This window comes from Cheilinus undulatus, linkage group 18, assembly GCF_018320785.1.
Source record: "Cheilinus undulatus linkage group 18, ASM1832078v1, whole genome shotgun sequence".
NCBI lineage: Eukaryota > Metazoa > Chordata > Actinopteri > Labriformes > Labridae > Cheilinus > Cheilinus undulatus.
In genome coordinates, this window is record NC_054882.1 from 34,756,849 (window position 1) to 34,770,785 (window position 13,937).

Here is a 13,937-nt window from a genome sequence, read left to right on the forward strand (position 1 = left end):
CAGTTTACACAGCGACAACAACAATAACAACATTACTCCCATAGCTCTGGACTGTTACAAGAATGACTGATGAGACATTAACCTATTAGTTTGCTTCGCGACCCCCTTGTGGGCTGCAGAAATGTGTGTTACACGTTTGGACTGACCTGGATTACAGGCAAAGGAGGAAAGTTTGTTTAAGAGTTTATCACTTTGGTAGACGGAAGCTCTTTTCTGATATAGTAGTAGAGTGGGGCGGAGATGACAGCTTGACAGTGCAGATGTCTATGAGTATTGTATCTTGAAGATTTTGTATAATCTCTTCTTTTCTTCCTTTTCTACTGTTAACTGGTGCTGTTTAAAGCTGCGTCATCTACACCTCAGTGACTTTTCACCTGTACTACATACAACATAAGGGGGGGGAAGCTGCCCCTCCTCTGTCCCATCTTTAGAGGTAGATACTGAAATGCAATGTGAATTACCATACTACAGTTAAAAAATTAAACTAGTCAAGCACAGAGGAATGATTATTGTCACTATTTCTTCCACCTACCTTGACGTCAGGGAACTTGGTGAGCACCACATCAGCTGTGGTGGGATGGAGGGCTGGAAGCTCCCCATACAAGTTTGGAAAACACACCAAAGAACCGAGCAGGATCTGGGCTTCTACTCTCGGAGCCTTGACAGAATGAAATGAAAAAGAAAAAATGCACATCTAGTCAACAACGAGCTGTGTGCAGGTGTGCTACAATGCAGGCAATAAAACACTAGGTGCTTAAGTGTGTCTCTTATTTTACATTGAGTGATGAGCAGACAGTGACTCTGGAAGCTGCAATGATAAAGTCCAGGATCAGCATGGTGGCCCCAGGTAGTCCAATACTAAAGAACCTTGGACTGCAGTGCTTTATGATGGTGTTCACAATGTCCTGAGGAAAGCAAAGAACATATTAAAGAGGCACACTCCAAAGCAATCACCACTTCAATCTAAACTGGGACAGTCGTTTACTGATTAACATCACTTATTTCATTTAAAAGTCATATTTAAAAAAATGTTGACACTTTACACACTTGTTATTGTAAACTGCTACCTACCTGGTCTTGGTGCATCAGCCCTTGGTGCATGATGTTGTAGAAATGCGTGAGGAAGTCTGTGTTGGGGGAAACATCTTGCCGCCTCTTCATTATTCTGCAAATCAGTTTGTAGGCATGAAGCTTCCCCTGTTTGTAACGCTCTGTTAGCATGGTGGCCTGGAAGAGGAAACAAAAACAAATAAGAAAGTTGGACCATTAATTGATGTAGGTAGGTGAGTTTGAGTTTCAGTGTAAAGGTTGCTATTTGTGGTTTTTCATCTGAAAGGCTTTGTCTCATTTCTAACTTTTACTCTTACCCCTTAAATTCAAGTGTCCCCTTGCCCCTTACAACCGTTACAAGAGTGAAACCTTCACTTAAAGACACAACAATAACGGCAAAATGTTTGATGAAAATCAAAATGACCATAAGGTACAGAAACATCATTAAATAATAATATTAGTTCACAAAGAAACTACAGACAGTTGTGCACTTCTTGAGCAGCCATCTTGCTCCTAACGAACCATTCTCAGAGATTTCCCATAATTCTTGGTTTGAAGGAAGCCTTCAGAAAATGTTTTTAAAGGGCCATGCACCCGTAGAAATTCACGATGTATGGATAGGGCTTAGAAGTGGAATTAAGGCGTGTATTAGGACTGAGCCAAATTGCTTTCTTATCCACTGTGTGGCTAGTTATTTATCTAAACGGCCTGAGATAACTAAAATAATCTCTCTGGATTAGGCCTTTATGTGATGTTCCTAAAATGACCTTTTAAGCCAGGGACATATGTAAGCTACAGGGTTTATAAGAGCCAACAGTGTTCTTTAATAAAAAGAGCACTTTTTAGTGTTGTACTCAAGACCACACTATCAGAGACCAAGACTTGGCTGAGACCAGAATGCACGGAGACCAAGACAAGACCAAGACTTTTGGGGGTCGAGACCAAGACAAGCCAAGACCGAGAAAGACAAAGACCATAGAAATCAATTCTAAAAAAACGTGTCAAGGTTGAACACTAAAAAAAGCATTCTCTCTTAATTTTACTTTTATTTCAAATAAATCTGACTGATAAAAAACAAGGTGGCTGCAACTCTTTCAAAGCACAACATGCAAAAATCTCAAATCTTAACAAATTTGTTCAAGTAATTTCTTGCAAAAAATAAATTCTTGTATGGAATTAAAAGCTACTGACAAGTCCAGAATTATTTTAAATATCTGAAAATGAGATGTTTCTCCAGATTTGTCAGGTGAATGAGGCCCTAGTAAGTGTTCAGAGGTATTTCTGACTAGAAATAAGATGGACTGATGTCTGAGTTTTTGCAGGTGTAGTCGACTTTATTATCACATTAATGAAGTTGAAGAGTAGCAAATCAGTGCTGGTCTCGAAAATCCTGAGTCTGGCCAGTCCGAGACCGAGACAAGACTGAGTAAAAATGCTCTCAAGTCCGATACAAGACCAAGACATTCAAAATGGGGTCTTGAGACCAGTCTCAAGACCAAGACTGTTCTCGAGTACAACAACACTAGCATTGTTTTTTTTTTTTTTTTTTAAGATTTATTTGTGGGCCTTTTCGTGCCTTTATTAGACAGTGGAGGACAGTGGATAGACTTGGAAACAGGGAAGAGAGAGGGGAGACACATGCGGTAAAGGGCCACAGGCTGGATTTGAACCCAGGCCGCCTGCGTACATGGAATGCGCCTTAAACCACTCGACCATCTGCATGCCAACACTAGCATTTTTACCTTGAGTTACTATTCTTCTGCTGGGTCATTCACCTAATATGGTTGTGTTTGTTGTTGGGTTTGAGCCAGTTCAACCCTTTAAATACATCACAGTCAAACAACAACAATACAAAACTTGCTGGGTTGATGTTGTGCAAGGTTGAAATACATTTTTTTCAATGGAGTCTTCTGGCTTTTGATCTAGAAAAAACGTATTAACTTAAAGAACTGTATCCCTCAGAGTACCTTTTGGGGCGACTGTGGCTCAGTAGGTAGAGTCAGTCAACTTGCAACTGGGGGTTCATGGTTCGAACCCCAGCTCCTGCAGTCACATGTTGATGTGTCTTTGGGCAGGACAATTGCCTGAAATTTGCTCCATCTGGTGTGGCAGTGGTGTATAAAAGTGTATGGATGTGAATGAATGGGATTAGCAAACACTGACAGCTAATTCCATATCAACCTCTGCCCTTATTGTATGAATGTGGAATGAACGGGCAGGTGTGACCTGCCTGACCTGTACTAAAAGTAGTCAGATGACTATAAAAGTGCTCTTTACCAAGCTCCAATCCTTTTCATAACAATATAGAAAACTTTTATTAATAATAAAAGTCTCTTGGCTGTAATATTAGGCACTCTAAGAAGGTTTATCGTTGATCCAGTAGATCACGATCAAATAAAATTAACCTGAGTTAATTCCTAAAAAAGGGGAGTAAGACTTTTTGGTACAAGTGCAGAAATTTGTCATGTGTACTTCAAGCTCAGTGTAAGTTCAGAAGTGTATTAGAGATCTCCAAATGAAACCTACCTTAAAAAGCCATGGAGTGAGAATTCTGAGAGGTGGGATAAGAACTGGAGGAGGAGGTGATGACTGGTTGTCCAGAGAAATTCCTAAATTATCTCTAATCTGAGGAGAAAAGTATAATTTTCAGTAAATGCATAAAAAAACATACTTCATACCAAGTACAGACTTAAAATCTGAGTTCTTACCTTGGCCAGGTTCTGCCACAGCTCACACAGATAGTCAAAGACCTGAGCATGGATCTCTGGGTCTTTGATGCTATTGACATCCCCTAGAATACCAAGCATCCTTCGCCACATTACCGTGGCAACATCTGAGTGCCACCCAGTTAAAGAGCCACCCGCCATCACACTGCAGTCTTCACTGGGGAACTCACTAGTTTCTAAAATCAGTCAATGAATCAATTAGTTACATGTTATTCAAGGCTGAGATCTAAAAGAAAGAGTAGAAATCATTCATATACAGTATGTACAAGTCTGAGTGTTTGTGTCATTATTACCAAGGTCATCTGGAGTCTGTAGAACCGAGTTGTGGAGTTTCTGGTCCAGCTGGAGGTGTGTGTGTGAGTGGGAGTGTGTATGGTCTGCATGCTCTGCTGTCAGAGTGGCAGGGGAGGGTGTCTGAGAGCGAGAACCTCCGAGAGAATGCATGGGAGAGGCACTCTCAGAACCTGGATTAAAAGTTAAGCAAACACGCAACAAGAAAGCAGGAGTTAGAATTATTTGCTTGTTCAGGGAATTCAGGAGAATAAAAAAATGTTTGTATGTTATCTGAAGAAATCCTCTGACACTAAAGCACTTTTTTGGCTATTATGTAGAGACTCATCTTCACCCTAATGCCATGTTACCCAGGAGATCTTCAAGTATTGTACTTACCAGTAACAGTGACAGTGTGGCTGAGGCTGCTGGTCTCCGAGTCCAGGTGAAGTGTTGTCAAACTTGCAACTTCATGCTCTTCACAGGCCACACCTCCTCCCAGGCTGTCCTGGTCCAGTGAGCTGCCTCGACCTCCTCCACCTCCTCCTGATCCAGCTCCTCCTGCACAAGCTTCTGTACTGAAGGTAAAATCTGCAAGAAAAATGTTGACCTTTATAATGTAGTCAAGACTGGCCTGCATATTTGCAATGCTTCCAATAGAGGCAAATCCTAATTAAACAAGTCTTTCTGTAAGTCTTTCTGAAATTTTAAAGTAAGTTTGATCGCTTCTGGATTTTTTTTAATCAAAAATTGACCGGAGGCTTTAAAAGACCTACCTTTGTAGTCTGGCTTCTAAGTAAAATTTCATTTATCATCTTAATTTTGTCTGTGTTTTAGGTTTTATCCCACTATATTTCAATTCTAAGATTGCCTTTTAGTAGTTTATCCTCTTAACATAACTTTACCAAGCTCTCTTTTCATGTTTTTTTTTTTTTTTTTACTTATTTTATACATTTTTATTGAGCTATATTTTGTTTTTATTCTTATTTAAGTATCCTTTCATTTGGTTTTTATTTCATTTACCGTCACTTTGTTTTAAGATTCTAGCCTACGGTAATCCTCCAGTGTTTCCTAATTCTGAATTTTAAGATGGCGTTTCCTTGGTACGCACACTCCTGTTTGTAAGGAATTCATTATTTATGGCATAGTTGCCAATGTTGTATATGGACTACAGATTGGGGAAGAGGGTGGGATGGGGGTGTGAATTTATGTAACTGTCTTATAATTTTCTGTTGTGTGAAAAGCACTTTGTGCTACATTTGAATATATGAAAAGTGCTATGCAAATAAAGTTTGATTGATTGGTTGGTTGATTTAAAAAACTGACTTAAAAGGAGAGTTTTCATACCTTTTAATGAAAATGGTCCTTCAATCTAAGTTGGAATTTATGGATTCTAATTATACATGTTAACTAAAACTTTGAGAATCTTTATACCTATACAATAGGTTTAATTCTATTGGATAGTTTGTTTCTATGACTGTTATGTTTTGCTGGATATGAGCTTGCACTTTAAAACATCAGACAAACAAACCACACTCAACAGCTGACAACTAAGATGACTGTTTTTGTAGGTGTAGTCTTGTAGAGAATGACGTATAGTGCCGTGAAAAAATAAACTACACCTGTTGTTTCATATGTGTGTTATAGAGAAAGTTGATCTTATTTACTAGTTGTATTTTTATCATGCAAACTTCAGCCTTTCCAGTCAGAATGAGGATACAGGCTATAGCATTTCCATAATTTGTTTTATAGAAAAGTCATTCAGATCAATATTTAAACTTCCATCTGTATGTATCATGTATTATCAATGGATATATCCCTGAAGCACTTTACAGAAAGCAACCTATGATTTCTTTTTATTCTGATGAAAAAATAACTGTACAGGAAACTCCATTTATGTTTATCTTTGTTTTTAAAAAGTGTTACAGATTATAAATACTGTTTGCTGCTGTTTTGTTTCTTACTCTCAAACTTGCAGGTGGAGTACTGAAAGGCATTGAAGGAGTCTGATTGGCTGTCTGAGCTGATGACATCAGAACCACTGGCACTTGCTGGTGACGTCCATTCAGAAGGAACCCCTGGATCATCAATGGGACGGTGTTCATCTGAGGGTCGTGACCCGGGACTCTGGCCTGCCTCCAGGAGTTCCGGAAGGTCTCTGGGAACCTCCAGACTTCCTGGGCTGCTGCCGCGACGACCCTGCATATCAGAGATTAAAATTTCAGCTCCTCAGATACATTGATACTAAACAATACTCTTTAAATCACTTCCTGCATGCGTGGAGTTGCTCTCACTGCTGTTCCTTTGGCCCTCAGTCTCTCCTGGATAAATTCATCCATGAGGTCTGAGAAGTTTGGATTGCTGCTTCCGACGTCGCTGGAGACTGGACGAGCCTTCTGGACCACCTCCTCTTTATTGGCTAGGGCAGAAAGAGAGGCAGATATATGATGACAAAGATGCAAAGGATTAACACAAAGAAACTGATGGAAAGCTGGATGAAGATTCACAAAAACACACCAGTCAGAGGGTGAGATGTCACAAACAACTGGATGAAAATACACAGACAGATCCATTCCTACATGAATGAAGTAAGAGCTTGTTGGATTATATTTAAATATGGTTAAATATATTTTAAGATTTTATTTATACTGTGGTCTGTCTTCATATATATATATATATTAAAAATGTGACAACAAACTAGATCTTCTCTCTCTGATCTGTAAGAGCAGTCTTGATGTGTATGTACTGTAAGACCCTGAAGTTAGAAAAAGACTGGTTGTTAAAAAAAGCCACAACACAGCAGGCAAACCCACCAGATAAGCAATGCAAGAGTTAATTAACACCATGCACAAAGAGTGAGACAGCATCACCTTGTTAAGTCCAAACAGGCAGCATGTCAGAGACCTATATTAGTGCGGTTATATCACTATTAGTGTTGCTGTTTACTAGGAAGCAATGACAGCGGTCTATGCAAGTCTGTAAACTCTTGAGAGCAGAGAGCTCCCAGAGACAGGAATAAATAGACTGACTCTTAAAATTTGTGGCTGACAGAGCCCGGTTACATCTACAATAAACCAGAAAACAAAATGTCTTTACTTTGCTGCCCCCTAGTTGAAAAACATTTTAACTTGCTGCACATTTGAACTCTAGAAAAACTTAAACTTATACCATAGCAGCTTACCACATAACAAGACTTCCCCCCTGCACCCTTAGGTTAATTCATTTCTGGATGTGGTCCTATGTCCCAAGGTGAAACTTGAAACCAGAGTTATGCACATCAATTTGTTAAGAAATCTAAGCTCCTTATTAGAAAAACCAGAATCTCCAGAGGTAATCATTAAGAGGGAACTGTAGTTAGTAACAAACAAAAATACCTAACACAGAGTAAAGGATTTTTTAAGATGGATTCTGCAGACATCAAGATTTTACATAACTGTATAACAATTAGTAAGTTATATTCATAGATGTATATTTCTCCAAGCTTGGATGTTAAATACCACAGAAATAACAGTGTCTATAGCTTGACTTTTAATCTCTAATGGTTATTTGCCATGCCAACACTGACATTACACACACAAAACATTTACAGAGTAAGGTTTGCCCTCTAACATGGCTTTAGGGATTGCACCAAATGTTTTCATGTTCTGTTTGTGCTCAGCCCTCAAGAGTGTGCCAATTTCTATGAGAATAACAGTAGATGTTTATGTCCTTGACTGTCGCTTACTGTTGCTACAACAACTTATATATGTTACTCTTCATGTATCCATCCATCCATCCATTTTCTCGCCAGTCAATTGCAGGGCTGACATATAGAGACAGACAACGAGGCATGCTCACATTCATACCTACAGCTAATTTATAGTCACCACTTAACCTAACGAGCATGTCTTTGGTGGTGGGAGGAGGCTGAAATACCAGGATAGTACCCATGTGTGAACGGGGAGAACATGCAAACTCCACACAGAAAGGCCCTGACTGGGAAGTGAACCAGGGACCTTCTTGCTGTGAGGCAAATAATATAAATCCCCCACTTCTCAATGTTTTAAGAAGCCAAAGTTATTTGAGAATTTCCCAGCGTTGTAAGCCAGTGTTAATTTCGACGACTAAAACTATGACTAAAAATGTTCGTCGACAGCCTTTTTTCCATTAGAATGACAAGACTTAAACTAGCCAAAGATAGATCTGTAATGACTAAAACTGACTGATTTATAATTTATTTTTTGTTGGCGATCAAAAACTGTCAAATCTGTCAAAAAACAATGCATCCATGGCTAAACTGAAAGCAGGGATCCCAGGTTTGGCAGACTGCACAGAACACACTACAATGGTTTGGTACCAGATTAAGGCAAGAGAATAAATGTTTGGATTAAAAGTTAAGACCAAAATGTAAGGACATTTTATGGATTAAAACTAGACTTTAATGTTTTTAAATTTTCATAGAACTATAAAGGGTTGAACGGCCAAAATGTGACTAAAACTAAAAGGCATTTTATCTAAAGACTAAGACAAAAATTAAAAACAGCCGTCAAAATTACCTCTGGTGTTACCAGACTTGCTTTTACACTCTGTCATAGACACAAATCGCTGGCATCAGGCCAGAACCTTGTATCTCTATTCTCTATGATTTAAATCTTTTTTTCATAAATCATTGCTATTGGTCAATCTTTAGATGTGTTAGTGGGTTTTAAACTATTTTAAAGCAAAAGATCCTGCCTTTGTTGATTCAGTGTTAAATTTATACAGTTTTCTACATTCCCTGAAGCGGGGATTTTGGAGAAACAAGGTTTTGGCCCCATGCCAGCAAAATGCAGTACAAAGCAGTTAAGTGATGTCTGTGCAGTATAAAAAATGTCTATTTGGGGTGCTGAAAACTTAGTGCAGGGATCATCAACTACAACTGTACAATGGCCAACATTTTTCTCAGCAGACGCTTATGAAGGCCAGGCTTTCAAATAAACTGATCTAAAATAAATATTTTGGTCTGATGAACATATTATTGCATTAGAATTTGTCTTTCCTTACAAAATGTAAGTAATGTTAGGCACTGGCAGTGAGACAAGGCTCTAATGGCTATACTGCAGCCAGCTACATGGGGGCAATTTAAATATTTCAGCTACTTATTTTTGAGCTGCCACTGGGTTTGACGCTAATATGCCACTTTTTGATAGGGGAAAAATAAGTGCAGGAAACAGGTTTGCATTTTTGACTCTCAGGCAGGAAAGCTGCAGTTTTATTCAGGACTGGACTGATAAGTTTTTTAGTTTAAACATTAAGCCATCAGGGTTTTGGGGTTGTTTTATCAGTAACCCCAAAAATCAAAATCTCTTTTTTCCCCTCACATCTTCTGAATTTAATCATCTCCTAGGGCCCAGTTTGGGAGCTTTTGGGGGTCTGATATGGCCTTCCTGCCACCAGTTGATGATCACTGACCTAGTGGTTAGGCCACACCCCATGAACAGAGTGTATGGTCCTCAACGAAGGCTGCCTTGGATTCAAGTTTGGCTGAGCTAGCGCCAGCTTTCCCCACTTAACCTCTCCATTCCAACTCTAGCCACTGGGCTACTACAAAAAGCTTAAACCTAAAAAAATGTACGTTTGATAATGTTCTGTGAGATTACCAAAAATTACCACAGGTCCCTTGGTAATACTAATCCTGTGTGAACAGGGCATAAGCAAAGACACAAGGCTGCACTATTAATTCACTTTTCAGTAAAGACTAGAGGACATGTCTCATGACTCCTTCTTATTTGTTCCTGTATGGTTGTGCAGTCATCTTTACTGGCTGAGCATACACATACCAAGTTTGAGTGTTTTGATCATTTGCTTTTGTTTGATGCCCTAGCTTATTAAGCTCTGATAGAGGGCTCCATGAGTGTTAACAAAACAAGACAATGACCATAAGCACAAAGCTTAAATAGTTAGAGAAAGACGATCACAAAGTCACAACACATAACATCTAATTTGAGTCAGCATGGAGTAGAAGATGATTGGTGTAGAAAATGTGCTGTAACTGCCAAAGTGAAGTTGCTGTTGATATGTAACAGATGTAACTGTAAAATTATTTTGCATTAACAAAATAGGGTCAGAGGGAGGGGATCAGTCATGTGCTCTGTACTCTATCAGTCATGTGATCCTTCAAGACAAAATACATGACACTGATGCATGCAGCCTTGATAATAAAAGTGAAAAGTAAAAGAGCACTCCTGATTCAAATGCACACTTAAACACTCACAATGTGAGATCTTATCTTATGGCAGTGTACAGGGCAAATAACCATTTAAGACAGCTTATTTAAAATTCTAATTTTATGCTATTTACTGAAGACTGCTATCTTACAGTAAGGTCTCATTTTGCCCTCTAGTGGTTTCAGAATAAACTACAACTATATTTTTACTGCACCATAAAAATAAAGCATGTTGTGTTTGCTCCTCTATAAGAATCTATGTTAATGACCTATCAGTCAATTTCAAATTTTATGTTAACTTTCTAAATGCAAGAAAAGCTCTGAAAGATTTGGAGGGCTTTGGATAAGGTACTAAATATCCAAGTGTTTTCTTTTTAACTGTCATTTCCTTCTTTGCTGTACTTTTCTGTTCCTTCTTGAGTAGCTGAAGAGGGGCCGTAGTCCAGGGAGGCGGCGAAGGAGATACGAAGAGGCGGCATGCAACATCAAGGAGAGGGAGGAGGAGGCGGAGAAGAGGGTAAGGGGGAGAGGAGGTTAAAATCCCAAAGCCCTTAGAAGAAAGGAGAGAGGAGGAGGAGGGAAGGGGCTTCCGAGTTGAAGGAGAAGGTGAATAGGTATGGGAGGAGGGGGGTGTCCAGGCTGGAGAAGGGGCTTCGTTCAAGAGAAAACACATCAACAGGGAGTTTGAATTTCAGTCCAGCAGCAAGATGATGAGTGTCAGCCATAAAAAAAAAATCATTCCATCAAAACAAACCAGTTAAAAACAGCCAAAAAGGAAAAGAAGGTTGCTGGTGTTTGTGTATTGGTGAGTATCTGTCTTTCCATAGTTGTTGTGTCTTCTGTGAGCACTTCGTTTGTTGCGATCCTCACCTGGCGGTGTCGTCTTTCGTCCAAAGTAGCCCAGGACATGGGAGTAGAGGTCCCTTAGCGATGCGTCACCCATGGCTGCCCGGCTCTGCCTCTGGGGCGACGAGCCTTGGGATGAGCCTTGACCTCTGGGCCGGGGCTTAGAGGACAGAGCATGAACCATACTCTTATAGACGCCACCCAGGAGAGCCCCCTGGTGGTGTCTTGAGGAAGTGCTGCCAGGCTCCTGGGACCTTGAGCGAGAGGCTCGAGATCTCAAAGCAGAACGTCCCAAACGGCCACGCACCCCTGATGAGACGCCAGAGAAACCTGAGCTGCTTGATGACTGCTCTGAGTGGCGGCAGTTAACGGTGTCAGAGGCTGGGTTTGATCCCACACTGGATCCTTCCCCTTCAGTCCCAGCCCTGTTTTCTAGTCCTCCAGTGGGTGCTACATTCCCTGTCCTGCTGTTATCCAGAACAGTCCCAGAAACTAACTTCTCATGTCCCCCCATTCTATGGCTAATCCCTGCCACAGAGCCAAACTTACCTGCGCCCCCTGGTCCTACTTTCGCCCCTGGCCCTGCCCCAACTCCAGGCCTGTCCCCAGCTGAGTGACTGTGTGTGTGGAAGTGACTGAGGCGGCGCAGCCTGGCCTTCCAGTGAGCCTCTTTATTCTCAAGGGGATTGTGAAACTGAACTGACTCAGTCGAGGGCCTGAAACTGACATGAACTCCCCCTAAATGATGCCTTTTTGAGCTTCGAGACACCTTAACCTTTGTCAGGTCAGAAGTCGGGGGAGCTGGATTTGATTCAGTGCTAGAGTCTATGGAGTTTGGGTCTTGCCTAACTGAACTGGACCTCTCTTTTACTTCTTTATCATTCTGTTTTTCCTCTTCCATTTCTCTCCACACACCACTTTTTCCTTCCCATCCTGTTGCCCTTCCTGTACTCCCTCCTCCCTTTTTCTCCCCACTGTTTCTTTCTAAGCTAGCGCTCCCTTTTGCACTGGGAGAGGGCCACTGACACTGCAGCTCCAGGCACTCATAGATACTCCTCTGCTCTGCCTCATTATCCTCTGTTGAATCCACACTGCTGTGCCTCACGGATTTACTTACCTGTCTGTCCTCTCTCACCACTTGTCTTGCCTCTCCTAACTGTCCTGTATGATCTGTTTGAGTTCTTGCAACTCCTGTTTGCACAGGTGCTGGTACATTTACAACACTGTTCTCTACAACTAGACTAGAACTGTCTTCCTCCCCTCCTTCCTCCTTCTTCTCACCTCCTTTGTGAGTGAGATAGTCCCTTATAGAAGAGAATAAATCATCCTCCTCTACCCCAGCTCCAATTTCTCCTTCTTCTGCATCGATTTCTTTCTCAGACATAAAGGTGAAGGCAGAATCCCAGTCGCTTACCCAATCAGAACCTGAACCTTGGCTTCGAGAGCCAATCTGATGCCAGAACTGGTCATAAACACTACCATCATCTTGCCCCTCAGAGGACGAGGAGATAACACCATTGGAGGAGATAAAAGGGGTGGGAGAGGGTGAAGTGGGGGTGTGTGGGAGCGGCTGAGCTGCGTGGCTGTTGACTGCAGGTAAGAAAGAAGTAGTGGGATGGTGCTGAGGGGGGTTTGTGACTGAAGCGGGATCCCTCTGGGGGTCTTCACCTTTGACCCGTTCAGCGATGAAAGGTTCCATGATGTCAGAGGCACTGCTGCTTCGGGCGAGGGAAGAGGGTGCAGGGGGATCCAGGTCGCAGGCCACTGCCTGGAAGACCTCAGAACATGAGGTGGGAGGAGCCTCGTCGCTCTGGGAGGAGTGGCGCATCCGAGAGGTGCGGGACGTCAGCGTGATCGGTGGGTCCTCAAGGTCTGGTTAGAGGAGGAAGATGGAGGAAGGAGAGTGAGGTTAGTAGGGGGGTACGAGGGAAAGGCACACACATAGACAGACATGCACACAATGAACAAAAGCCCAAAACAGCTTTACCAAAAAATAATAACGCTTTAGTACACATTAAGCCTGAAGGTGTCTGCTGGATTTCAAAATCTCTTAACGGATGACAGGAAAGAGGTACAACATAGAGTTAAAGAGGCCATGAACCTGTACAATCTGTCCAAAAACTTTCATAAGAGAGCTACTTTACAGGATTGAAACATTAAAAATGTCCCTCTTCCTCCTTGGTGTTTTTTGCTGCGGAAAAATTTCAGCAGTGATTTCAACTACAAAAACAAACTAGGAGTAGATGGCACCAGCTTAACCTGAGGTTCATTGAAGCTTCATTTGAACTTGTTATATCTTATTAAAGATGGGGTTCCCGAACATTTAAAGCGGGTTACATCTGCTGAGATTGCTTCAAAGTTTCACAATTTACAACTAACATTTTATACCTAGCTCTTAGTGTTAGGTTGTCAGTATAATGGGAGTTTTAATGGTAGGATAGCTTGGACAGACTACATAGCTTAGAAAATAACATTTACATCTGCCCAGTAAGAAAGTAACCTTTTTTTCTCTAGCTGTACATGTTTAGGATGAAGTCTAAAGTTATCTAGAGAGGATGCTTTGTCATGTTTTCCATGCTTTGTTGTTGCAGTTAACAGAAGTTATTTCAGACAATTAGGCACAGCTGCATGACGAGTCACTGTCACAAGAAGTGAAACTTTCCTCTCTGCTACAATATTCTGGTTAGTTTAGACATCGTGTTTGAGTAGTAGAGATTAGCCTAACGTCTCCTTGGTGTGGCCGAACAATGATATTACTTGAGTAACAATGGTATTTATGCACGGCACAGATTTGGCATGGAACATGCACCTAAACTTGAGACAGAAATTGTATGTACTAACAGTTTAAACCATTTTGGTTT

At 41.1% G+C, this 13,937-nt stretch overlaps 1 protein-coding gene across 7 annotated transcripts in view; it reads right to left on the reverse strand.

Moving 5' to 3' along the window:
• Nucleotides 1–13,937, reverse strand: part of ralgapa1 (Ral GTPase activating protein catalytic subunit alpha 1) — a 116,591-nt gene that overhangs the window by 75,728 nt on the left and 26,926 nt on the right. For 5 of the 7 annotated variants that reach the window (XM_041812610.1, XM_041812613.1, XM_041812609.1 and 2 more), the window contains 10 exons: nucleotides 11,101–12,948; nucleotides 6,341–6,465; nucleotides 6,011–6,245; nucleotides 4,446–4,637; nucleotides 4,070–4,240; nucleotides 3,759–3,952; nucleotides 3,577–3,675; nucleotides 1,072–1,227; nucleotides 777–905; nucleotides 533–658 (listed from right to left, as the gene is read on the reverse strand). In XM_041812610.1, coding sequence (XP_041668544.1) covers nucleotides 533–658; nucleotides 777–905; nucleotides 1,072–1,227; nucleotides 3,577–3,675; nucleotides 3,759–3,952; nucleotides 4,070–4,240; nucleotides 4,446–4,637; nucleotides 6,011–6,245; nucleotides 6,341–6,465; nucleotides 11,101–12,948 — 3,275 coding nt within the window. The remainder of the gene's footprint in view (nucleotides 1–532; nucleotides 659–776; nucleotides 906–1,071; nucleotides 1,228–3,576; nucleotides 3,676–3,758; nucleotides 3,953–4,069; nucleotides 4,241–4,445; nucleotides 4,638–6,010; nucleotides 6,246–6,340; nucleotides 6,466–11,100; nucleotides 12,949–13,937) is intronic. The other 2 variants (XM_041812616.1, XM_041812615.1) reach the window with 1 other exon arrangement.